A 27,918-nucleotide genomic window follows, 5' to 3' on the forward strand; every position below is an offset into this window, starting at 1 on the left:
AGTATGGAGATTCCTTAAAAAGCTAGGAATAAAAACTACCATATGACCCAAGAATCCCAGTACTGGGCATATACCCTGAGAAAACCAAATTGAAAACGACACATGTACCCCAGTGTTCATTGCAGCACTGTTTACAATAGCTAGCACATGGACACATTCTAAATGTCCATCAACAGGTGAACGGATAAAGAAGCTGTGGTACATATATATAAGCAACTATTACTCAGTCTTAAAAAGGAATGCATTTGAGTCAGTGCTGATGAGGTGGATGAACCTAGAGCCTATTATACAGTGAACTAAGTCAGAAAGAAAAACAAGTATCATGTATTACTGCATATATATGGAATCTAGAAAGAATAGTGCTGATGAACCTAGTTGCAGGGCAGCAATGGTGATGCAGATATAGAGAACAAACATGGACACGGGGGTCAGGGATGAGGGAAGGAGAGAATGGGACAAATGGAGAGAGTAGCATGGAGATGTATACACTGCCGTATGTAAAATAGACAGCCAGTGGGAATTTGCCTTATGCTTCAGGGAACTGAAACTGGGACTTGGTGACAACCTAGGGAGGTGGGATGGGGTGGGATGAAGGAAGGAGGTTCAAAAGGGAGTGGACATACATATACCTATGGCTGATTCATGTTGATCTCTGGTGGAAATCAATACAATATTGTAAAGTAATTATCCTCCAGTTAAAAATAAATTTTTTACAAAGAGAAAAAACATCTAGTTGAAACTGAAATGTTTTTATGTATAAAATATACATAGAATTTCAGAGATTTACTGTAAAAATAAAGATGCAAATTATATCAATAATTTTCATTGATTTCATGTTATGATGTATGTTGATATACTGGATTAAATGTATTCCTAAAATAAACTAATTTCACCTGTTTTAAAAAAAAAAGAGGTGGCAAGAATACACAGAACTATACAAAAATGGTCTTAATGACCCAGATAACCATCACTCACTCAAAGCCAGACATCCTGAAGTATGAAATAAAGTAGGTCTTAGGAAGCATTACTACAACAAAGCTAGTGGAGGTGATGGAATTCTGGCTGAACTATTTCTAATCCTAAAAGAGGATGCTGTGAAAGTGCTACACTCAGTATACAAGCAAATTTGTAAAACTCAACAGAGGCCACAGGACTGGAAAAGGTCAGTTTTCATTTCAGTCCCAAAGAAGGACAGTGCGAAAGAGGGTTCAGACTACCAACAGTTTCGCTCATTTCACATACTAGTAAGGTTGTCCTCAAAATCCTTCAAGCTAGGCTTCAGCAGTACATGGAACAGAAACTTCCAGATGTACAAACTGGTTTAAGGAAAGAGGAACAGGAGATCAAATTGCCAACATTTGTTGGATCATAGAGAAAGCAAGGGAATTCCTGAATCTACTTCTGCTTCATTGACTGTGTTAAAGCCTTTGACTATGTGAATCACACCAAACTGTGGAAAATGGTTAAAGCAACGGGAATACAAGACCACCTTACTTGTCTCCTGAGAAACCTATATGAGGGTCAAGAAACAACAGTTAGAACTGCACATGGAACTGCAGACTGGTTCAAAATTAGGGAAGTAGTTCAGTTCAGTTCAGTTCAGTTCAGTTCAGTTCATTTGCTCAGTCGTGTCCAACTCTTTGTGACCCCATGAATCGCAGCACGCCAGGCTTCCCTGTCCAACTCCCGGAGTTTACCCAAACTCATGTCCGTCGAGTCAGTGATGCCATCCAGCCATCTCATCCTCTGTCGTCCCCTTCTCTTCCTTCCCCTAATCCCTCCCAGCATCAGGGTCTTTTCCAATGAGTCAACCCTTCTCATTAGGTGAGCACAGTATTGGAGTTTCAGCTTCAGCACCATATCTTCCAATGAACTACCAGGACTGATCTCCTTTAGGAGATCTCTGGTTCCTCTGCCTTTTCTAAAACTGGCTTGAACATCTGGAAGCCTGGCTTGGAGAATTTTGAGCATTACTTTATAGCATGTGAGATGAGTGCAATTGTGCAGTAGTTTGAGCATTCTTTGGCATTGCCTTTCCAGTCCTGTGGCCACTGCTGAGTTTTCCAAATTTGCTGGCATATTGAGTGTAGCACTTTCATAGCATCATCTTTCAGGATTTGAAATAGTTCAACTGGGATTCCATCACCTCCACTAGCTTTGTTCATAGTGATGCTTTCTAAGGCCCAATTGACTTCACATTCCAGGATGTCTGGCTCTAGGTGAGTGATCACATCATTGTGATTATCTGGGTCATGAAGATCTTTTTGTACAGTTCTTCTGTGTATTCTTGCCACCTCTTCTTAATATCTTCTGCTTCTGTTAGGTCCATACCACTTCTGTCCTTTATTGAGCCCATCTTTGCATGAAATGTTCCCTTGGTATCTCTAATTTTCTTGAAGGGATCTCTAGTCTTTCCCATTCTGTTATTTTCCTCTATTTCTTTGCATTGATCTCTGAGGAAGGCTTTTTTATCTCTCATTGCTATTCTTTGGAACTCTGCATTCAAATGGGAATATCTTTCCTTTTCTCTTTTGCTTTTCGCTTCTCTTCTTTTCACAGCTATTTGTAAGCCCTCCTCAGACAGCCATTTTACTTTTTTGCATTTCTTTTCCATGGGGATGGTCTTGATCCCTGTCTCCTGTACAATGTCACAAACCTCCGTCCATAGTACATCAGGCACTCTATCTATCACATCTAGTCCCTTAAATCTATTTCTCACTTCCATTGTATAATCATAAGGGATTTGATTATACAGTCATACTTTGATTACTCATGGTCTAGTGGTTTTCTCTACTTTCTTCAATGTAATTCTGAATTTGGCAATAAGGAGTTCATGATCTGAGCCACAGTCAGCTCCTGGTCTTATTTTTGCTGACTGTATAAAGCTTCTTCATCTTTGGCTGCAAAGAATATAATCAATCTGATTTTGATGTCAACCATCTGGTGATGTCCATGCGTAGAGTCTTCTCTTGTGTTGTTGGAAGAGGGTGTTTGCTATGACCAGTGCATTCTCTTGGCAAAACTCTATTAGCCTTTGCCCTGCTTCATTCTGTATTTCAAGGCCAAATTTGCCTGTTAGTCCAGGTGTATCTTGACTTCCTACTTTTACATTCCAGTCCCCTATAATAAAAAGGACATCATCTTTGGGTGTTAGTTCTACAAGGTCTTACAGGTCTTCATAGAACTGTTCAGCTTCAGCTTCTCAGCGTTACTGGTTGGGGCATAGGCTTGGATCACTGTGATATTAAGTGGTTTGCCTTGGAGACGAACAGAGATCATTCTGTCATTTTTGAGATTGCATCCAAGTACTGCATTTTGGAATCTTGTTGACCATGATGGCTACTCCATTTCTTCTAAGGGATTCCTGCCCGCAGTAGTAGATATAATGGTCAACTAAGTTAAATTCACCCATCCATTCCATTTTAGACATTCCTAGAATGTCAACATTCAGTCTTGCCATCTCTTGTTTGACCACTTCCAATTTTCCTTGATTCATGGACCTGACATTCCAGGTTCCTATGCAATATTGCTCTTTACAGCATTGGACCTTGCTTCTGTCACCAGTCACATCCACAGCTGGGGATTGTTTTTGCTTTGGCTCCATCCCTTCATTCTTTCTGTAGTTATTTCTCCACTGATCTTCAGTAGCTTATTGGGCACTTACTGACCTGGCAAGTTCCTCTTTCAGTGTCCTATCATTTTGCCTTTTCATACTGTTCATGGGGTTCTCAAGGCAAGAATACTGAAGTGGTTTGCATTCCCTTCCCCATTGGACCACATTCTGTCAGACCTCCACCATGACCCGTCCATCTTGGGTGGCCCCACACGGCATGGCTTAGTTTCACTGAGTTAGACAAAGCTGTGGTCCATGTGATCAGATTGGCTAATTTTCTATGATTGTGGTTTCAGTGTGTCTGCCCTCTGATGCCCTCTCTTAGCAGCTACTGTCTTACTTGGGTTTCTCTTGGACATGGGGTATTTCTTCACAGCTGCTCCAGAAAAGCACAGCCACTGCTCGTTACCTTGGATGACTTGCCCCTCCTGACCACGAACATTGAGTAGCTCCTCTCGGCCCTCCTGCGCCTGCATAGCTGGCGCTCCTTTGCCGTGGGGTAGCTTGTCTCAGCTTCCGCCTCTGACCTCGGATGTGGGGAGTGGGAAGGAGGGAAGGAGTAAGACAAGGCTATATATTGTCACCCTGCTTATTTAACTTCTATGCAGAGCACATCATGCAAAATGCTGGGCTGAATGAATCACAAGCTAGAATAAAGATTGCTTGGAGAAATTTCAGCAGCCTCAGATGTGCGGATAGTTCCACTCTAATGGTAGAAAGTAAAGAGGAACTGAAGAGCTTTTTGATAAAAATGAAAGAGGAGAGTGAAAAAGCTGGCTTAAAACTCAGCATTCAAAAAACTAAAATCATGGCATCCAGTCCCATTACTTCATGGCAAATAGATGGGGAAGAAATTGAAACGGTGATAGATTTTATTTTCTTGGGCTCCAAAATCACTGCTGATGGTGACTGCAGTCATGGTATTAAAAGACCCGTGCTCCTTAGAAGAAATGCTATGACAAACCTAGACAATGTATTAAAAAACAGAGAGATCACTTTGCTAATGAAGTTCCATATAGTCAAAGCTATTTTTTTTTCAGTAGTCATGTATGGACATTAAAGTTAGACCATAAAGAAAGCTGAGGGCCAAAGAATTGGTACTTTCAAGTTGTGATACCAGAGAGGACTCCTGAGAGTCCCTTGGACTGAAAGTATGTCAAGCCAGTAAATCCTAAAGGAAATCAACCCTGAATATTCATTGAAAAGACTGATGTGAAGCTCCATTACTTTGGTAACCTGATACAAGAGCCGACCCATTGGAAAAGACCCTCATACTGGGAAAGATAGAGGGCAGAAGGATAAAGGGGCAGCAGCAGATGAGATGTGTAGACAGCATCATGAACTCAATGAACATGGTGTTGAGCAAACTCTGGCAGTTGGTGAAGTACATAGGGTTGCAAAGAAAGGGCCACGACCTAGTGACTGAACAACAACAGAACAGTCGATATTTTTGGTTCATAGCCTTATTTCCGCAGTTTGACTGTTATTACCATATACTCTCCTGACCTAAAAGGTTTGTGCCAGGATATCCTCTGATAGTATTATTTGAGGAGGAGAATGTCCCCTTTATTTGATGAATTTCTTTTCTCTAGCTTCTTCTTGTTAATGTTAATAACATTGTTTCTTGGTGTAGTTTTCTTTAGGACAACATATTTGTTTTTATCTGAGGTTTATAAATCTGAATGCCCATTCCCTCTGCAGATTTCTTTGGCATTATTTTTTGAAATAAGCTTACTGGTACTTCCTCTTCTTGAGGGAACTCCCTAGTGCATGTACTGATTTAATGATGATGTCAAGTGAGTTTCATTGGATTTCTTTACTCTTTTCTTCTTTTTGTTTCTGTGACTGGGTAATTTCAAATGATCTGCCTTTAATTCACTGATTCTTTTTTTTTTGTTTGTTTGTTTGAGTCTGCCTTTGAAACTCTCTCTGTTGAATTTTCAAGTTCAGTCACTATATTCTTCTTGCTAGAATTTCTGTTAAATTCTTTTTTATGGTTTGTGTTTCTTTGTTCCACTTCTTGAGTTTTGTATTTATCTATGTATACACATTGTTTTTTTGATGTTTGTCTCTCAGTGTAGCTTACTGAGTTTCTTTAAGATCATTTTGAATTCTTTTTAGGCAATCCATAGATTTTTCTATCTTTGCAGCTGGTTATTTGACCTTTTTTTTTCATTCTTCTATGGTGTCATGTTTTCTTGATTCTTGTGATCCTGGTAGCCTTGCGTTGGTGCCTGGGCATTTAAAGGAAAGTTTCCTCTTCAATCTTTGCATTCTGGCTTCCAGGGATAATGGCCTTTACCAGATGAGAGCTTCTAGGTGTCTCTCAAGCCTTTTTTCTCAGCTCTTGCTTTTTCCTTGCGGGTGTGGAGGATGTTTCGAATTGTTTCTTCTCTCAGTCTCACTGAGTCCTATTAGGTTCTGAGAGTCATATCAGGTAAGTGCAAACCAGTCCTTTTCTAGACAGCACTGCGTGAAATGTCAAGACTTTTTGTGAATTTTCTGTTTCTCTCCTTCCTTCCTGAAGGGGATGTCTTGGACTTTGCTCCTTCTCTGTTGCATGCTGAGTCATGCCAAGTGCTTGAGAGTCACCTTTTTCTCTTCTCCAGTGTAGCATGTAAATTCTGAGCCAGGGAGTGCAAGCTCCATCTCTCTTCTCTCCTGAAGGGACAGTCTCAGGGTTGTGTGCCTTTACCAAATTTTGTAGCGTTAAACTAGTTGCTGGATTCCGTACTGGCTGCTTACATCTGTGTGCTGTCTGTGGGGGCATGCATGCTAGGTGCCATGGGTTTCCATCCCTTTTCTTCTCATCCAGAAGCAGTCCTTGTGGGGAATGACACAAAGGCTGAGACCGTCAGACTTTCACTTTTCATGTTCTTTCCCCTAAGGGAGAAGTTGTGAGTTAGAGAGATCTCTCCTGGCGCCGAGTTTTGATGACCTGGGGAAGTGGTGACGTGGTCAAAGTAAAACTGTTTCTCTTAAAATGTTCAGTAGGTCTGATCTTGGGCTTTGTTGTCCATGGGAATGCTGGAGCCTTTCTGCTGTAATCACTAGTTCTTAGAAAAGTATTTTCATCCCTAAATGATTGTCAAATCAGTTTTTGTGCAGTGGAAATGAACCTCTTGTTCTGCTATTCTGCTGAACTATTAACTGTTAACAATTCCTGCCTCTCAGTTAGAATATTTAGACCAGTTACATTTAAATTATCTGCCATTTGGATTTAAATCCACCATATCCCCATTTTTTCCCTTTTTGTCATATCTGTTGTAACCTTTTCTTTAGTGCTACTATTTTACAGTCTTGTTCATTGCTTTGTGTTGTTGTTTTTGTTCAGTTGCTAAGTCATGTCCAACTCTTTGTGACCCCATGGACTGCAGCACTCCAGGCTTCCCTGTGCTTCACTGTCTCCCAAAGTTTGCTCAGCTTCATGTCCATTGAGTCCATGATGCTAGCTAACCATTTCATCCTCTGCCTGCCTCTTCTCCTTTTGCCTTCAGTCTTCCCTAGCATCAGGATCTTTTCTGATGAGTTGACTCTTTGTATCAGGTGGCCAAAGTATTGGAGCTTCAGCTTCAGGATCAGTCCTTTCAATAAATATTCAGGGTTGATTTCCTTTAGGATTGACTGGTTTGATCTCTTTGTCATCCAAGGAACTCTCAAGAGTTTTCTCCAACACCACAGTTCAAAAGCATCCTCCTTCAGTGCCCAGTCTTCTTTATGGTCCAACTCTCACATCCTTACATGACTACTGGAAAAACCATAGTTTTCACTCTACAGACTTTTGTCAGCAAAGTGATGTCTTTGCTTTTGAATATGCTGTCTACATTTGTCATAGCTTTCCTTCTAAGGAGCAAGGGTCTTTAATCTCATGGCTGCAGTCGTTGTCCACAGTGATTTTGGAGCCCAAGAAAATAAAATCTGTCATTGCTTCCACTCTTTCCCCTTCTTCTTGCCATGAAGTGATGGGACGAGTTGCTATGGTCTTAGTTTTTTAAATGTTGAGTTTTAAGCCGGGTTTTTCACTCTTTTTTTCACCCTCATCAAGAGCCTCTTTAGTTCCTCTTCACTTTCTGCCATTAGGATGGTGTCGTCAGCATATCTGAGGTTTTTGATATTTCTCTGGCAGTCTTGTTTCTAGCCTGGCATTTTACATGATGTACTCTGCATGAAAGTTGAATACGCAGGGTGGCAATAGGTAGCCTTGTCTTACTGCTTTCCCAATTTTGAACCAGTCCACTGTTCCATGTGCAGTTCTGTTGTTTCTTGACCCTCATAGAGGTTTCTCAGGAAACCTCTAAGGTGGTCTGGTATTCCCATCTCTTTAAGATTTTCTGCAGTTTCTTGTGATCTACACAGTTGAAAGATTTAGTGTAGTCAATGAAGCAGGAGTAGATGTTTTTCTGGAGTTCTCTTGCTTTTCCTATGATCCAACGAATTTTGACAATGTGATCACTTGTTCATCTTCCTTTTTAAACTCAATTTGTATGCCTGGGCTTCCCTATAGCTCATATGGTAAAGAATCTGCCTGTAGTGCAGGAGACCTGGGCTCAATCCTAGGTCGGGAATATCCCCTGGAGAAGGGAATGGCAGCCCACTCCCGTATTCTTGCCTTAAGAGTCCCATGGACAGAGGAGCCTGGTATCACCTGGTCCATGGGGTCACAAAGATTTGAACACGACTGAGGGCTAACACTACTGCTACTACACATCTGGAAGTTCTCGGTTCAGGTACTGCCAAGGCTTGCCTGAAGGATTTTGAGCATAACCTTACTAGCATATGACGTGAGTTGTATATAGCAGTTGTACACTAGTTTGAACATTCTTTGGCATTGCCCTCTTTTTGCTTTATTGTTTTTAAATCGTAGTACTGCTTTATGTAGATGGGTTTTTATTATTCCATTACTTATCATTTAACCTGGTTTTTTACTCTTCAAGGTTTGCTCCTCGCATTTATTTTTATTTCTTTGTAACTTATATATTTTTCATTCTTTTTGTGTGGATTTGCTTCAAATTTTAACATTCTTAATAGCAGAACCAAAAGTTACTTAGTGTATATAGTACCTTCCAAAAAAGTGTAAGCACCTTAAAGACCTTTAACTCATGACCTGCCTTCATCTCTAAAGTTTTTGTGCCATAATATTTTAGTTCTTTTAAAATTTTTTTCACTTATTATTAAGATTATTTCAAAACGTCAGTGTCTGTTTAGATTCACCAACAGTTTTATCCGTTTCTTTGCTTTCCATTTACTCTTGCGTCTCTCTTTCCTTTCATGTCATTTTTCCTTCCTCCTGTATTTGTTGTTCCACTGAAATCTGAAGACTCACTGCTTTCTCAATTCTGGAAAATTTTTCTGCCTGAACAGTTTTGGAGATTACCTTTTACCCCATTTGCTTCTCTGCAGCTCCTATTTAGTGTGTTTCAGATTATCTCGTTGATTTCTCTCTCTCTCTCTTACTTTTTTATATGTTTTATATGTTCCTTATTCTGTGTGTTTTCTTTAGGTATTTATTGTGTTTAATTATTCTTGCTGCAGCTTGGCCTAATCCGATGTTCAGTCTGTCCACAGTTTTTAATTCCAGTCTGTTTTTTCTCCCTTTATTAACTGTAATGTAAGGTTGTTTTTCAGATAGACGTTCTCTTTTATAATGATAGAAATTTCCTTTACTGTGTTTTCATTACCACTTCTTTATCTTTATGTGTTTTAAGGATCCTTGGTGTCATTTTTTCTAGTTTGGGTAACTGAAATTGCCTTGTATGACTCTCTTGATGGTCTCATGTGGCAGTTTGTTTCCTCTTCTGTAGTTTCTACTTTCATCCTGTACTTCGTAATTCTGGCTGCTAAGTAGTGTTTGTCAGTCCTTTATCAGTAGATACAGCCCCTTTGACTTAAGTTGTGTGTGTTTCTCTGTAAAGTTATTATATTTACTTTTGATTGTTCTCAGGTAAAGCCAACTTTTATGTTAATTTCTGGCTTGGTGATTTTATATCTCATAGAAAATACAACAAAAGCCCATACCCATTTTGAAAGCAAATCATTGAGTCATTAGTAGTAGATAAACCATTAGTTTAGCTACTACTACAAACCATTCAGTTCAGTTCAGTTCAGTTCAGTTCACTCACTCAGTCATGTCTGACTCTTTGAAACCCCATGAACCACAGCACACCAGGCCTCCCTGTCCATCACCAACTCCTGGAGCCTACCCAAACCCATGTCCATTGAGTCAGTGATGCCATCGAGCCATCTCATCCTCAGTCGTCCCCTTCTCCTCCTGCCCTCAATCTTTCCCAGCATCAGAGTTTTTTCAAAGGAGTCAACCCTTGGCACCAGGTGGCCAAGGTATTGGAGTTTCAGCTTCAACATCAGTCCTTCCAATGAACACCTAGAACTGATCTCCTTTAGGATGGCCTTGTTGGATCTCCTTGCAGTCCAAGGGACTCTCAAGAGTCTTCTCCAACACCGCAGTTCAAAAGCATCAATTCTTCAGCTGTCAGCTTTGTTTATAGTCCAACTCTCACATCTATACATGACCAATGGAAAAACTATAACCTTGACTAGATGGTCCTTTGTTGACAAAGTAATGTCTCTGCTTTTGAATATGCTATCTAAGTGGGTCATAAATTTCCTTCCAAGGAGTAAGCGTCTTTTAATTTCATGGCTGCAGTCACCATCTGCAGTGATTTTGGAGCCCCCAAAAATAAAGTCTGACACTGTTTCCACTGTTTCCCCATCTATTTCCCATGAAGTGATGGGACTGGATGCCGTGATCTTCATTTTCTGAATGTTGAGCTTTAAGCCAACTTTTTCACTCTCTTCTTTCACTTTCATCAAGAGGCTCTTTAGTTCTTCTTCACTTTCTGCCGTAAGGGTGGTGTCTTCTGGATATCTAAGGTTATTGATATTTCTCCTGGCAGTTTCGTTTCCAGCTTGTGCTTCCATGAGCCCAGCATTTCTCATGATATACTCTGCATATAAGTTAAATAAGCAGGGTGACAATATACAGCCTTGATGTGCTCCTTTTCTTATTTGGAACCAGTCTGTTGTTCCATGTCCTGTCTAACTGTTGCTTCCTGACCTGCATACAGATTTCTCAAGAGGCATGTCAGGTGGTCTGGTATTCCCATCTCTTTCAGAATTTTCCACAGTTTATTGTGATCCACATCATTAATAGTAGCTAATATTTGGCTTGCAATTTTCATTTTTAGCTTCTTTTTCTCCATGTCTTCCTTTTTGCTTTTTTTTTCTCTCTTGTTGTTGAAACATAGCTACACAAAGTCTTTGCTCTGTTATATTCACTTAGGTGATTTTTAGCAGGAGGATTTTCCAGAATATCTGGTGCATCATATGGTTGGAAATGGGAAATCTTTTTCTGTATTTTTAAATGTCACTTCTGTCCTCTACTTCCATCTTGTCTGCTTTTATCAGTTAGAAATATACTACTATAAAAACCTTAATATGACAGCTAAATCTCTAATAAGTTTAAAACCTGAATTATGAATTATCTTTCATCTTTCTTCTAAAGAATCTCGTGTTCCAGTGCAGGTTTCATTTCCTATGGAACAACTACCGCTTCAGTGACCAACTCTGAGTGAAGAGTTGATCCTTTTGCCTGTTGCTTCAGGACTCATGTAGACTCTACATTGCAAATTTAATTTTTCTTTATTCTAAAGTTCTAGGATTGGTTATGCTTCTTAGGAGTGGATTCCACCTTCCAGGGAATTCAAACTGTTGTATAACCTTTTGCTTTCCTTCGTGATCTGAGTGTGTATACATCATTTGTGTTGGTGTTCCTACCATGAGAGGGATGACTTTGTGTTTTCATTTAATCTTCTTCAACAGTTAAAAAGGACATTCTCCTGTAAGATATGGACATTGGAACATTCTCCTGTAAGATCTGGATACCTTACCTCTCATTTGCTCACTGAGCACCAAGATTGCCAGTTTTTTCTGTGCAAATTCACAGTTCTTTCCATTTCATTCAAGATACCTTAAGCCTCTATCTCCTTTTCTTTTCTTTTTTTTTTTTGTTTTGTTTTAGTTTTGCTTCTTAATTCTAGTCCTATTTGATGACTCTAGTCATTTTCCAAAGAGATTCCCAAATATAGGTGTTAACCAAAGTTTTCCAACAGATTCTATCTTAGAAGTGTATTGTTTGTAATAGCTGGTACATAATGAATTCTCCCCTCATGGTTATTGGAGCTCCAGTCTAAATCTGATCCTTTATAATGTATAGCATTTTTGCCTGTCCTAGGAGTTCCATAATTTTAAGTAGTTGTTGTTTTCTGGGCTTGCTGGACTAATGTCATGCAAATAGTAAAAGCCTTCCTAATCACCTTTTTTAGTACCTAACTTGGCATGATCATGGGAACAGATTGTGGTACTCAAAGGAAGCTGTTCAACTTCCCCATGGAGAAATTTATATATTTCACTATATATATATATATATATATATATATATATATATATATATATTTAATGATTTCTTGTTCTAGTCTTGTAATCAATAACTAATAACTATAGAACATATTCCTTCCATATATGTTTAATCATTCTGTAAAGTTGAATAGTAGCTTAGACTAGGCATTATGATGTTTGTTCTGTAGTATTAATTCTTTTTTTTGTTCTATAGTATTAATTCTTCATATCTTAATTAGGTGATTAAATTATGAAGAATTTCTATAATCATGATTTGTTCTTACGTCATCCAAATTGGTCCAAAAATTTTTGTTTTAAAATCTTTCATTATTACCCAACTCAGAGAATTCCCCAATTTCACCCTTTATTTGGTACAGTGACCCGTTGTGAGACCCTTGTGAGACCCCAGAGACGGCAGCCCACCAGGCTCCCCCGTCCCTGGGATTCTCCAGGCAAGAACACTAGAGTGGGTTGCCATTTCCTTCTCCAATGCATGAAAGCGAAAAGTGAAAGTGAAGTTGCTCAGTCGTGTCCTACTCTTTGTGACCCCATGGACTGCAGCCCACCAGGCTCCTCTGTCCATGGGATTTTCCAGGCAAGAGTACTGGAGTGGGTTGCCATTGCCTTCTCTGACTTCGCAGCAGCAGCAGTAACCATCAACATACTCATTATTTTAAAAACTGAGTCAATGATTCAAGTAATTTACTTTCTTTCCATTTCTACCAAATGAGATACTTATCCTGATTCTGCTTTTTAGAAGGAAAACAGGAAACAGAAATCTGATTTGCATGATTATTTTTGTTCATCAAGTCCAGTTTTCCAGATCTAGTTTCATTGTTGTTGTTGTTTTCTGCATAGAATGTTAGGAAGCTAAGTGATTATGAGTGTGTCTCCTGAAAATTTTATTTGTAGTCTTGTGCTTCCCTGGTAGCTCACATGGTAAAGAATCTGCCGGCAATGCAGGCGACCCGGGTTTGATCCCTGGGTCTGGGAGATCCCCTGGAGAAGGAAATGGCAACCCATTCCAGTATTCTTGCCTGGAAAATCCCCTGGATGGAGCAGCCCGGCAGGCTACAGTCCATAGGCTCGCAAAGAGTCGGACATGACTGAGCAACTAACACTTTCACTTTCACGCGATAGCTCAGTTGGTAAAGAATCCATCTGCAATGCAGGAGACCCCAGTTTGACTCCTGGGTCAGAAAGATCCGCTGGAGAAGGGATAGGCTACCCACTCCAGTATTCTTGGGCTTCCCTAGTGGCTCAGCTGATAATGAATCCACCTTCAGTGAGGGAGACCTGGGTTCGATCCCTGGGCTGGGAAGGGAACAGCTTCCCCTGGAGAAGGGAATGGCTACCAGCTCCACTGTTATAGCCTGGAGAATTCCATGGACTGTATAGTATGGTGTTGCAAAGAGTTGGATATGACTGAGTGACTTTCACTCACTATTTAAATATAGTTAATTACATACCAGACTTGTAGCTAATTAATTTGTAAGCACTTCCTTAACTAAAAATAAATAGCAAATTTGACAGAATTTATTAGAAATACAAGAAAACCATGTAGACTGTAAAATATAGTAATTCAGTAATAGACTTATTGAATGCACTATACTGAAAAACATTTTTACAATCACTTGTAGAAATTTCCATGGCAGAAATATAATTTGAAAGATATCTGAGGAAGTCAGTAGATTGAGATACACCATTAGTGGTTATAGATCAACATGAGTTCCTTCATCCCTGCTTCTCACTGTATTAGAATTGAATGTTAGCATAGAAGAACTGGGCCGAACTAACTGACTTACAGAGGGTGTTAACTCATAACCATACGTCATGCTTTACCAGGTAAAGCTTACTAGTCACTGAAAAGTGTAAGCCTCTCCTTACTTTTAGGAGTCAAGACAGAATAATTATTATAAGTAAAGTGGTAATTAATTATAGATCAGAATTATGCCTTAATTATTTTGTAAATTTGATTTTTGAAACAGAGCTAGAAGTTTTAATATGGGCTGTATTCCCTCTTGTTTTTAAATCTAATTTTTCTGTATGGAAAGAGTGGAGCAGATGCCTCAGCATATGCTTCTTAAATATTCTTAAAGTACATTTTTTAAAGAACATTTAATTGTTAGAGTACATTTCTGAAAGTACATTTTATTTCAAAGTACTGTCTTATTTTTGCTCTTATGCCATAAAGAATCTACAGTGCAGGAGAACTGAGTTTGATCCCTAGATCAGGAAGATTTCCTGGAGAAGGGAATGCTATCCACTTCAGTATTCTTCCCTGGAGAATTCCTTGGACAGAAGAGCCTTGCAGGCTACAATCTATGGGGACGCAAAGAGTCAGACACGACTTTAGTGACTGTAACACTTTCACATATTATTCAAAACCAAAGGACCAAAAAGTTTGGTTATATATTGAAATATTTTCTCTGTGTTGTATTTGAAAATATTTGAGGTTTATAGTTGAAATCTTTTCAGTTTTATAGGTGCTATTTATATCCTTCGAATTCAGAAAAAATAAGGACCTTGAGAATTTGTACTGTTTCTAAAACATACAAATCCTTATTTGTTCTAAAATTCACATTTATGCAATAATGGTTTTCCATACTGTATTTCTGTCTTAGGCTAAAAATCTCATAGAGCGGTTTTTTAATCAACAAGTGGAAGTTTTGGGCAGACGTGCAGAGCCATTGCCTGAGATATACTATATTGAAGGTACCCTCCAAATGGTTTGGATTAATCGCTGCTTCCCAGGGTATGGAATGAATATCCTGAAACACCCACGATGTCCTGAGTGCTGTGGTATGTAATGAAATCTGATTTCATGATTTGTTCACTTACCTTCATTATGCCTAAGTGAATGTCTGTCACTTTTATTTACTATTATTTAGGTTTGAAGTAGTGTGTTTGAAAAGACTCAGCCTGAAGATTTAAAAGAAAACATCTGGCTTAATTCTGGCCTTGTTTTAATATTAGAGTAAAGAGGCGTTGGGGCATCAGTCAGTTATCTGGGAGGAAAAACAAATGCTAGTTATGAGACACCTAGAGTTACTTATCTTAATGGCCAAACTATATTTATTTTAGAACCAACTTTTGAGGATTTTACATTCATATAGCCTAGGTTAGGTATCTTTTTACTTTTTTAAAAAATAAGTGTGTGAGTTGCTTTCCTGCCAGTCTTCCTCCTGGCCTTCGATCCTCCCACTGAAGGGTCTGAGCTGCTGTCTGGATTTCCTCCATCGTGTGCTCTTATTGAAGCATCTGTAGAGGCTGTTAGCATGGGGACATGGATGCAAAGTCTTTGAATTTCTAGTTTCCATTGTTGATTGAGGCAGTTAATCCTCAGAGACTTTCTAATAAAAATACCACTAGATTAGTACCATTTTCCAAGTCTCCGTTTCTTCCCCTTCTCTTCTGTTATCTTCTGTTAGATGAAAAACCTGTTCATTTGATAGAGCTCTAAATATTATTTTTACTTTGCTTTACTTAACTTGGTTAGATTTTGCTCTGTGTTTTTCATATTTTTTTTTTTTGTTTAGGGATATGAATTTTGACAAAATGTTCTGAAAATTTGTCTTAGGAAATACAAATTTAACAAATAACACACTTACAAGTACCAACCTAGTGACTGTTTTGCCAATCTGTGCTTACATATATCACTAGAGCACAGAAAATGATGAAGAAAAGCCTAGGAATGCCAAACAGTGAAAACAAAACCTGGTAGTTTAGCTGTCTATTAAATGCATTTACATTATCCATCAATAAAGTCTTTTAAGACAAGCTAAAACATTTAAATAGTTATATATCATTAATTCCAAGAATTTGAAATAGTTAAATGTAGCTCTTTCATGTGAAATAATAGGTTTCATCATAATTATTATTGTGATAATTTCATCATTAATTTTTTTGCATTTATAAAAGTTCAGATAGTGTAATTTTCAGAGATTCTCATTTTACCATGTAATTATAACATTCAAGTTACTATGTGTTATACTGTTTGATTAGGTTAATTAAGTACTTCTCTTATTCTTGACAATAGATACCGCTGGAAGTATAAATAAAATATGTATAAATCTCTAAAATTTTTCTGGCTCTGAAATGCTCTCTCACATGCATGTCTTGGCCCACAGAGCTTAGCGATACAGGAGATATATCCAGGAAACAATTAGTGAACAAGAGACCACTACACCACAGAGAAAAGAACAGAAAGGGGATTATATAAAGCAAACCAAATTAGAGATAGGATGGATCCTAAAGGATTAATGTAATTGGCAAAAAGGCTTTCTGAGTAATTTGACCCTTGAGGTAGGACTCTGAAGATTCTAGCTTAACAAGTACCACCCAAACAAGGGCATGATTGAGCTTCAGATTTCTGGGGGGATTTCACTTGACTGGGGCTAGAGGATTAGTATCAGAAGGGCATGGCAGGCTTTGAGAGCAAAGTGGGAGAATTCAAATTTAATGTGGCAGTATGAACTGTATCTTTGAATAGAGGAGAGAAATAACATTTATTTCTTGAATTTTATGGGATCATTATCATTGCTCAGTATACTTATCAACTAATGATTTGTTATATTTCCATTTGTGTCATTCAATGATAAATAAATATTTTAATTTAGATTACTTTTGTGTTATTATCAACTCTGTTAGACTACTTAAGCAAAATGGAGCTCCCTTTTTTGCACAGAACTAATTAAGTACAATGTGACCTTCAAGTCCTCGTCAGATACAGTTATTTTTGTCTATATCATATGAGGCTATCATTCTAAAAATTTTAAAGAGCACATGTTACTCAGAAACATACTTATTTGTTCTGCAAATTGAAAGACTCTGTAAAATATAATGGGCTTCTCTGGTGGCTCAGTGGTAAAGAGTCCACCTGCAGTGGCTGAGACGCGAGTTTGATCCTTGGATTGGGAAGATTCCCTGGGGAACAAAATGGCAATTCACTCTAGTACTCTTGCCTGGGAAATCCCACGGACAGAAGAGCCTGGTGAACTGCAGTCCATGAGGTCGCAAAAGAGTAAGACCCAACTTAATGACTAAACAACAGCAACATAAAATACAACAATACTTACAAGACAAAATTAACATATTAAATGAACTTAAAATCCATTCAAGTGTGAAATGAAATGCTAGATAGAAGCACATAAAATGTATGAGGTACTGTGTAAAATAACTTACTTCCAAAATGACGACAGTCTGTGTTCAGCACAGATTGAGTAAGCAGATCTATTATGTGAGTTTATTTACTTTCTCAACAGTCGGTTAAGTAAACAGTGATGCTTTCTTTTTTGGGGGCTATTTTACTTTACTCATTTAGTTTTCACATCTAGACCACAGATAAAGATGGTTTGCTTATAAGCCTGGAAACTTAACATTTCTACCTCTACTATTTTATCATTTCTAGTTAACTTAGCAATTTAATTGATTTTTACTAAAAAACTTCAACTTCACATTTAGCATTGTTTATTATATGCATCATTTTGTCTATAATTTTGACATGAATAATGAATAAGTTCTAATTTGTGAATTATAGATATCTCATAATTTCATAAATTATATCATAAAAATACTACAACCAAAGTCCAGCTGGAATATTATACTGTTTCTGATAGAATTTTTTTATAATCCAGATTCTAAAATATGTTTTACTGTGTAATTCCTGTGGTTTCTATTATTTCTGTAAGACTCTGTATATCTTGTTTTCCTCTTTATTTTATTCCTATTTAACCTCATCAAATAGCATTTTTGGACATAATATCCCACTCCTCCTTTTTCTTGTTCTTTAATCTATGGCAGTGTCTTAAAGTTACCTGAAAGTGAAAAGTGAAAGTGAAGTCACTCAGTCGTGTCTGATTCTTTGTGACCCCATGGACTGTAGCCCACCAGGCTCCTCTGTCCATGGAATTTTCCAGGCAGTAGTACTGAAGTGGATTGCCATTTCCTTCTCCAGGGGATCTTCCCAACCCAGAGACTGAACCTGGGTCTCCCACACTGTTACCTGAAGATCTTCTCAAAAATATATCCACGGTATGGGAGCCAGTCAGCTACGTTTATAAGTGTCCTAGGTGGATTGATGTCCACGACAGTTTGAGCCTGCTGAATATTGGTATTGATAAAGCAGTACCTAGACGGGATGTCTTTCGTCCTGCTGAAGCAGTTGACTGGTTGTCATTGATTATAATGGGTGAAGAGAGAGCTTTCTGACACTTTATGCAGCATTGTTGTTTTCTGTTACTTTCTTTATAAATAAAGTTTTCTGTTGCACATCCAAAGCTTTGGGGAGTCCCAGGAAACTTTAGCAAGATTATCATGATGATACAAAGTCTGTGTCAGTAGTTAGAAATAATTAGCTTACAGGGTAAACATTGGATAATTTTATTAATTAAGGATACTTTCACACTTCAGTTTTGCAGTGAAAGTAAATTATTTAGGAGATATAGTTACTTTTAATAAGGTATTTTAGACTCTAAAAATTTATTATGCTCACACATGTAACTGTGAATTCTTACTCTAATTTTATATCCAAGCACCAAGAAAAATAATAACAAAAAAAGCTTATGTCAGCAAAGCAAAGTTTAAGGCAAGAAGTCTTATGAGTTACACAAGCAGGCTTTACATAGTGATGAAAAGATAGGTCTAAAAAGAAGAGGTGACAGTACAATATTTCTGAATTTGTGAGGGCTTAACATACATGAAAATTGTCAGGTAATACTGGCATATAAAGCAATATAGAGAAAATTAAGATTGGACTCAGCTAAAAATCACTTACAGATGTATTACAAACATAAATAGATCAAGAACTGTAATCATTTTAGAATATAACAAGGAAATATCATCACATCTTCAGCATCAGAAAAAGACTAAGATCACTGATTTTTATAAAAAAAGGTTGTTGGTTTTGTCTGCATAGAAATTAAGTACTTAGGTTTATCAAAAGATATGCCAAAGAGAAGATAATCCAGAGAGTGGAAACTATTTGTAATGGATATAACCATCAAAAGACTAGGTCATATAAAAAGCCTATAGAAAACATTTTTGAAAAAGACAAGACAATTTTGAAAGAATGGAAAGAGGTTTGAATAAGTAATTCACAAGAGAGTAATTCCAGATGGTCAATGGATCCGTGAAAAATGTTCAACCTTTTTGTAATCAGGAAAATGTAAATTAAAAACTAAAGGAGATCCTACTACACAATTATCAGATGGGCAAAAAGTAAACAGTCTTAGTACACTGTATGTTTAAAAAGCTGTGGAGACTTGGAGTACACTGCCTGAATGGATGTAAACCGTATCCCTGGGGAAGCAGTCTGGCATTGTTGTAAACGTGATGATGCACATACTCCATGATCTAGCATTTGACTCTCAGGAAAATTTTCTCACAGCATATGTTTTCATAGTCCCAAACTAGAGACAACCCAAATGTCCATTCATGTTAAAATGTACAAATAAAAGAGTGATCTGTTCATATAATGGGAGTGTTATATAGGAATGGCTATAATGGGTGAATGGGAATTAGAACCATGTGGATAAGTTTTATAAACATAACTGATGGAAAAGAAGCCAATTAACCACAGTGTAATCCATACAATTTGGCATAGCTGAACTCTGTTTTATGGAGATTATTTATGAATGCTGAAAGCTAAAACCACAGTGCAGTCGACGGAAATTATCACTGTGACACAGAAGACTAATGCTGACTTGTGATGGGGACGGGGGATGAGTGGAGTGGGACACAGGAGCAGTGTTGAGAGGTGGCAGGCTCCAATTTTATGTTCCTTAATTGTTTCTAGACAGGTCTTCTGTGCAAACATTCATTACATTGTACATTTATATCTTATTTTTTGTGTGTGTTAGAGTTCATAATAAAACGGTAAAAATTTAAAATTTTCCTTTAAAGCTTGAGCACCATTGTTAAAACGCTAAAGGCATGCTATAGAAAAACATTCACAAGTGTTTCCTTTCTCTAATAATTCAAATTTATCATTTGTGTATGGTATCACCTGATCTTTGTCTTCATAAGTTTATAATTTTAACAGAGCTATATCAATAAATGGTTCCGCAGAAATAATGAAATTATTGTGACTCTTTCTGTTGACCATTAAGTTATAAATACAATTCCATGTTACTCTACTCTGCATATTACTCTTATTAAAAATAGCTAACTAATCATAGGAATTATATTTAATCATTTTGTTTATGTTAGAAATTAGATTGTTTCCTTTTTTATCATTGTATTAAATGTTTACACTTTTACTTAACCAGCTTATATTTTTTTAGTTACTTCTTTGTATAAATTTATAGAAAAATGAGTATTAATCTTAAATAATGGACATTTTGATATTTTACATTTTTTGCTGTGTTTTATAATAGTTTAGCATGTTCACCCTATCTTAATCTCTCTTATAATACGTGTGTAACAGTGCATGACAATGTTAGAATGTATTACAGTGTTATAATGTATATGTAACTACAGATATTTTGGTATGTCTTTTAATAGATTCTGAGTATGACTTTTCAAAAACTAAAAAGCAAAATTTTATAGCCCTTTGAAGTAAGGACCATGTCTCTCACCCTGCTGCATGTGCTTAGACTGATTCCTTGTCTGGGAGATTTCACAGGTCTGCCACTCAGGACTTGTTAACTGGACAGCAGTCCTTTGCACTTTTCAACCCTTCCTTCTCTTCGCTCTCCCTCACCGCTCTCCCACAGTTAATTTCATGTTTAGAGGTTTCACCCAAACTTATCTGCTTGATTTCATTCCCACTGTAATTTGGATTTCATTGTTTTTTGCCTCAAATGATTATAGTCTTTTCCTAACTGGTGCCCCTTTCCTTTTTCTCCTTTTCAGTCCGTATACCACATTGCTTCTGATTATACTTGTAAATTCCAAATGTAATCATCTCATTACTTTGAAACCTTCAATAGTGTCCTCCTTTACCCAGTGCTACATATTTGTGTCTCTTTAGGTAGATATGTTTCTGAATACTTTTTGTTCCACTAATGCATTAGTCTATCTCTTCAACAATTATTTACAACTTTTAACGAGTCTCAAATCTCTGATAAGCCATGTCCTTATGTACTATGACAGCTTCCCTGATAGCTCAATTGGTAAAGAATCCGCCTGCAATACAGGAGACCCTAGTTTGATTCCTGGGTTGGGAAGATCCTCTGGCAAAGGGATAGGCTACCCACTCCAGTACTTTTGGGCTTCCCTGGTGGCTCACTGGTAAAGAATCTGCCTGCATTGTGGGAGACCTGGCTTTGATCTCTGGGTTGGGAGGATACCCTGGAGAAGGGAAAGGCTGCCTACTCCAGTGTTCTGTCCTGGAGAATTCCATAATCCATGGGGTCACAAAGAGTCATACACAACTGAGCGACTTTCACTATGTGCTATGAGGCCCATTGCCTCTCCAGTCAGACTTTTTAAATATCTTGTCAAGTTCTATAACAATAGCTGTTGGATTTTGATTGTCCCTTCATTGAAACTATCAGTCTCTTTAGTAGAACTGTCGTCCTACCAATATTGAGTCTTCCAACTCATGAGCGTGATGTGTGTGTATCTGAGTGTGTGCGTGCATATGCTTGTGCATCTTCATTGAAATATATCCCGTTAAGTTTTTGTTTAAATATATCCCAATTATAATTGTTCTTATAGATGTCTTAGAAATATTTTACTTAGATTTCTATCTAGGTAACTGATTGGTTTAAACTTTTTGTTTTGATATAAAATTTAGACTTCAGAAAAGTGAAAAAAATAGTTCAAAGAATTCCTCTATACTTTTCACCAAAGTTATATCCCCTCAAATTCATATGTTGAAACCTAATCCCCAGTGTGGTTCTGTTTGGTGGTGGGGTCTTTGAGAGTTGAGTTTTGTATACAATGTAAGCGTCTAACTTTATTGTTTTGCATGTGGATATCCACTTTTCCAGCACCAGTTGTTGGAAAGATTATGCTTTACCCATGGAATGGTCTTAGCTTCCATGTTGAACATCAGTTGACCATGTATGTGAGCATTTGTTTCGGGGACCTCTGTTTTGATCCGTTGGTCTGTATATCTGTGTTTATGCGAATATCACACAGTTTTGATTACTACAGCTTTGTAATAAATTCTGAAATCAAGACGTGTAATTGATCTAAATCTTTATTTTTCAAGATTGTTTTGCTATTCATGGATCCTAGAGTTCCTTGTGGATTTTAGGATGAGTTTTACTATTTCTGAAAAGAAAAAATGACATACTCAAATTGTGATTTTGATAGGAATTGCTTTGCATTTGTAGATTGTTTTAGGTAGTATTTTTATCTTAATATTTAAGTCCTGCAATCCATGAACACAGGATATCTTTTCAAATTTTTGTCTCCTGTTTCAAAACACTCTTTCAGCAGTGTTTTGTAGTAAGCTACAAATTCAACCTTCTTGGTTGAATTTATTCCTAACCATTTTGTTCTTTGTTATTCTATTTTAAGTGAATTGTTTTCTTGACTCCCATGTTGGATTATTCATTATTGATTTCTAGAAATGCACCTGTTTTAGCATATTGGTTTCATATGGTACAATTTTGCTGAATTTGTTTATTGGATTTAGTAAGTTTTTTTTTTAAGTTGAATATTTTATACATGTAAGATCATGGCATCTATGAACAGAAATAATTTTATTATTATTTAAAAATTATATTCATTTATTCTTCTTACCAAATTACCCTGTCAAAAATTTCCAGTATGTTGAATATAAGTGGCTCTGGAGAAAAAGCTTTCAATCTTTAACTGTTAAATATGATATTAGCTGTTAGTTTTTCATATATGACTTTTAAGAGAGTTTTCTTCCATACACAGTTGATTATTGTTATTATGAAAGAGTATTGACATTGGCAAAATGTTTTGTGTGAATTGAGATGAGCATTTTTTTTCCTTCTTTTATCCTGTTAATGTGATATATATATTTGATCAAGATTTTGTATGTTGGATCATCCTACCATTCTGGGAATAAAACCCACTTGGTCACAGCATACAGTCTTCTAAATATGTTGCTAAATTTGGTGTATTTTGTTGAGGATTTTTGTCAGCATTCATAAGGATATTGGCTTAATTTTCTTGAGGTGTCTTATATGGCTTTGGTATCAGGATAATGATAACTTTATGAGTTAGGAAGTGTCTCCTCTGCATTACCGGATGAGTTTGAAAAAGGAATTATGTTGCCTCTTTAAATTTTAATAGAATTCACCAGTGAAGCTATCTGGCCCTGGGCTTTTCATTATGAGGAGAGTTTTGATTGGTAATTTAATGTCTTACTAGTTACAGGTTTATTCAGATTTTCTATTTCTTTATGTGTCATTTTGGTAGATTATGTGTTGTTAGAAATGTGTCCATTTCATTTCAGTTATCTAATTTATTGGTGTTCAGTTATTCATAGTGTAATTTTATATTTCTTTTTGTATAAAATCAGTAGTAATATCCCAGCTTTCACTCAGATTGTTATTTTAGTATTTTAAGTCTTTTCTCTTTTATTCAAAGTCTAGCTAAAGTGATTAATTTGGTCAGTTTTTTCAAAGAATCAGCTTTGTGTTTTTGTTAATATACTTTCCTATATATCTATATGTATTTTTTTTTTTTTTTTTGCCTCAGTTTTAATCTTTATTATCTTCATCCTTCTGTTGGCTTTGTGCTCTGTTTGTTTCACTTTTCCTATTTCCTTAAGCAGTGTCAGGCTTCCCTGATGGCTTAGCTGGTAAAGAATCTGCCTGCAATGTGGGAGACCTGGGTTTGATCCCTAGGTGGGGAAGATCCCCTGGAGAGGGGAAAGGCTACCCACTCCAGTATTCTGGCCTGAAAAACAGTCCATGGAGTTGCAAAGAGTCAGACATGACTGAGAGACTTTCACTTTCACTTTGAGCAGTCAGTTTATTAATTTGAGATCTTTCTTTTTGGATCTAAGTATTTAGAGTTATAACTCTCTTAGCACTTCTTTTGCTGCATCTCATAAGTTTATTACATTGTCATTTTCATATTTCTCAAAGTACCTATTTCCCTTGTGTTAATTGCTTCATTAATTGACAGTATTATTTGATTTCCAAATATTTATGTATTTTCCTGTGTTCCTTAATGTACTGATTTCCAGCTTTATTCTGTTGTAATCAGAAAAGGCACTTTGTATGATTTCAATCTTTTGAAGTTTATTGAGACTTTTTAGGGGCCTAACATATGATCTATCCTGAAGAATGTTCCATGTTCACTTGATAAAAATGTATATTTAGCTATTCTGATGGAGACCTATATATATGTATCTCAGGTCTAATGGATTATATAGTGTTGTTCAAGTTCTCCATTTCCTTATTGAGTTTTTGTATGGTTGTTACTTTTATTTTTATTTATTTATTTTTTTTTTAGTTTTTTATTTTTTAAATTTTAAAATCTTTAATTCTTACATGCGTTCCCAAACATGAACCCTCCTCCCACCTCCCTCCCCATAACATCTCTCTGGGTCATAAAAATGAGTTATTGAAGTCACTAATATTATATAAAACTCTATTTCCTTTCAGTTCTTTCAGTGTTTGCTTTATATATTTTGGAGCTTTGTTGTTGGGTGAAAAGTTCATATACATTTATAATTGTTATTTCTTCTTGATAAACTGAATTTTCCATCATATGTAATATTCTTTGTATCTTATAATAATTTTTGCCTGAAAGTCTGTTTTTTCTGGTACTAGTATAGTCACCTAGCTTTCTATTAGTTAGTCTTTGCAGGTAAAAAATTTTTTCTGTGTAAGATCTATTCCTGTTCTCTCACGTTCAGCCTTTTTGTGCTTAAGAACTGAATGAGTCTCTTGTAGTTAACATTGGGTGAAACATTTCCTTTTTTTTTTTTTCCCTTTGATCCATTTTGCCAGTATCTCTTTTTGACTGGAGAGGTGAATCCATTAATGTTTAAAGTTACTGCTTACGAAAGGACTACTGTCATTTTGCTGTTTGTTCTCTGTATTTCTCATACCTTTTTGTTCCTCATTTCTTCCATTCCTGCCTTCTTTTATGTTTAGTTGATTTCTTATAGTGACACTTCTTGATTCCTTTCTCATTTCCTTTGTAAAGTTCTTTACTCTGTGGCTCCATTGGAGATGAAATATAGCATCTTATTATAATAATCTAATTATAGCATACCAACTTAGCTTCATTCAACTATAAACACTCTCCCTCTTTACAACTCTGCATTCCCCTTAACTTATTGATGTTCTAAATTATATCTTCAGGGGCTTCCCTGATGGCTCAACAGTAAAGAATCTGCCTGCTATTTCAGGAGATGTGGGTTTGATCTCTGGGTCGGGAAGATCTCCTAGAGGAGATGACAACCCACTCTGTATTCTTGCCTGGGGAATCCCATGGACAGAGATGTCTGGTGGGCTACAGTTCATGGGGTTGCAAAGAATCAGGTGTGACTTAGTGACTAAACAGCCACAACAAATTTTATCTTTAATATTGTGTGCCCAATAACATAATTGATAATTGTTCTTATGCATTTGTTTTTTTAAATTTTACAGAAAATAAAAATAGTGGTTATAAGCCAAAATTGCCATAATTCTGACATATATACCCACTGTGTGTTTACCTTTACTAGAGATCTGTATTTGTTCATCTGGCTTGGAGTCACTGTCTAGCATCCTTTAATTTCTGCTTTGAAAAGACTCCTTTTAATATTTCTTGTAGGACAGATCTAGTGGTAATGAATCTCTTCATCTTTTCTTTATCTTGGAATGGCTTTATGTCTCCCTAATTTTTAAAGGACATTGTTGCCAGATATATAATTCTCAGTTGACGCTTTTCCCCCAGCACTTTAAATATATCTTCCGACTCACTACTGGCCTCAGGAGAGAGAAATTAGCTAATAGTCTTACATATAATCATCAAGGCAAAGACAGAGAATACTTTCTATTTTTTCTTCTTTTTTGAGAAGTGTGTTTTGTTTTACTGAAAATTCACTTGCTTTAACACTTATGATTAAGTAGGCTATTTGTGTAAGGGATAGCATTCTGACAATTTGTGGCCTTTAAGGTATACATTTGTCCCTAGCTTTAGTGGCGCTTCCCACATTTTGTCGTGTTTTATTTTCATTTCCATTTATTTCAAAGTGCTCATTTCTGTTCTGATTTCTTCTTCAAGCAATTGATTATTAAGACTGTGTTTAATTACCAACTGCTGTGGAAATTTCCAGAGGTCTTTCTTTTATTGAAATTCAACGTAATTCAACTGTTAAAGAGAATGTGTGGTATGTGAATACTTTGGGGGCTTTCCAGATGGTGCTAGCCGTAAAGAACCCGCCTGCCAGTGCAGGAGACATAAGAGACGCGACTCTGATCCTGGGTTGGGAAGACCTTCTGAAAAAGCCTATGGCAACCCACTCCTACAGTCCTGCTGGGCTACAGTCCATAGCGTCACAAAGAGTCAGACTTTTCAATTACTGAAACATGTTTTCTGCTATATCTTTCTGGTTATATTCATGCCCTTATCATTGTGAGGTATTTTTTATTCCTTGTAATAATCTATCCTTTGACCTCTGACTACCAACTATGGATTTATTTTTATTGGTGTTATCATGGATTATCAGTCATGGTTCCACTAGAGAAGACAGTCAGTAGGAGATACATATTGAGAGATTTATTGAAAGAAATTGTTTGACATGATTATGACAACTAGTGAGACAATTCCAAAATGAATATGACAGGCTCTCAGGAAGGGCAGGCAAAAAACTGTTGGCCACGGTCTGAAGCACAGTCCACAGGCAGAATTTCTTCTTATTTAGGGAGGTTGTAGTTCTGTTGTTAGCCTTTTGACTGATTAAAACAGTCCCACCAGGTTATCTCATTTACTTAAAGTCAGCTGATTGTAAACAATCATCTTATCTACAAAGTATCTTTACAGCAATGCCTGGATTAATGTTTGACTAAATAACTAGTGAGTATCACTTAGCCAGGTTGACACATAAAATTGATCAGTACAAATGCTGTATCTTTTACTAGACCCTTACTTTAAACTTACTTCTTTAAGATGTACTTATTTAGATAACATGTACTTTGATCTTGCTTTCTAAATCCAGTCTGTAAATGAAGTGAAATGAAGTTGCTCAGTCATGTCCAGCTCTCTGGGACCCCATGGACTATAGCCTATAAGGCTCCTCTGTCCGTGGAATTTTCCAAGCAAGAGTACTAGAGTGGGTTGCCATTTCCTTCTCCAGGGGATCTTCCCGGCCCAGGGATCGAACTCGGGTCTCCTGCATTGCAGGCAGACGCTTTACCGTCTGAGCCACCAGGGAAGCCATTATTAAAGTTCTTTAATAATTCAATTCAATTTTACATTCATATACCCTAACAGCAAAGAACTGTCCAGGAAATGAGTCTTAGTAGATAACTAAGAATTAGAAGATAAGCCTCCATTAACAAACTGGGATTTACCATTCATTGAAACATCTCTTCCTCCTTAAAATCACCAGCATTTTTATCAAATCTAACCAAATTAAGACCTGTTTGTAGTATAGGTCTGTTCTCAATAAACTTGGCCTGATGACTAATATAACCATAATTGATCATAGACTTTTGTGCTTTGCGAGGCTTTTATAGAGTCTCAGACAGAACTTCTTTTTTTAATTATAAATTTATTTATCTTAATTGGAGGCTAATTACAATATTGTATTTGTTTTGCCATACATCAACATGAATCCACCATGGGGGTACATGTGTTCCCCATCCTGAACCCCCCGCCCACCTCCCTCCCCATACCATCCCTCTGGGTCATCCCAGTGCAGCAGACCCTAGCACCGTGTATCGTGCATTGAACCTGGACTGGCAATTTGTTTCACATATGATATTATGCATGTTTCAATGCCATTCTCCCAAATCATCCCACCC

The 27,918-nt window shown here is 37.0% G+C and overlaps 1 protein-coding gene across 6 annotated transcripts in view; it reads left to right on the forward strand.

Annotated features, from left to right (window-relative positions):
- The window catches only part of ZPBP (zona pellucida binding protein), a 153,606-nt gene that overhangs the window by 67,239 nt on the left and 58,449 nt on the right, over positions 1–27,918 (forward strand). For 3 of the 6 annotated variants that reach the window (XM_042248361.2, XM_042248362.2, XM_042248363.2), the window contains 2 exons: positions 14,650–14,827; positions 17,982–20,098. In XM_042248361.2, coding sequence (XP_042104295.1) covers positions 14,650–14,827; positions 17,982–18,235 — 432 coding nt within the window. In that variant the 3' untranslated portion in view covers positions 18,236–20,098. The other 3 variants (XR_009600318.1, XM_015095179.4, XM_060414424.1) reach the window with 2 other exon arrangements.

Source organism: Ovis aries, chromosome 4 (genome assembly GCF_016772045.2).
Source record: "Ovis aries strain OAR_USU_Benz2616 breed Rambouillet chromosome 4, ARS-UI_Ramb_v3.0, whole genome shotgun sequence".
In the NCBI taxonomy this organism is placed as follows: domain Eukaryota; kingdom Metazoa; phylum Chordata; class Mammalia; order Artiodactyla; family Bovidae; genus Ovis; species Ovis aries.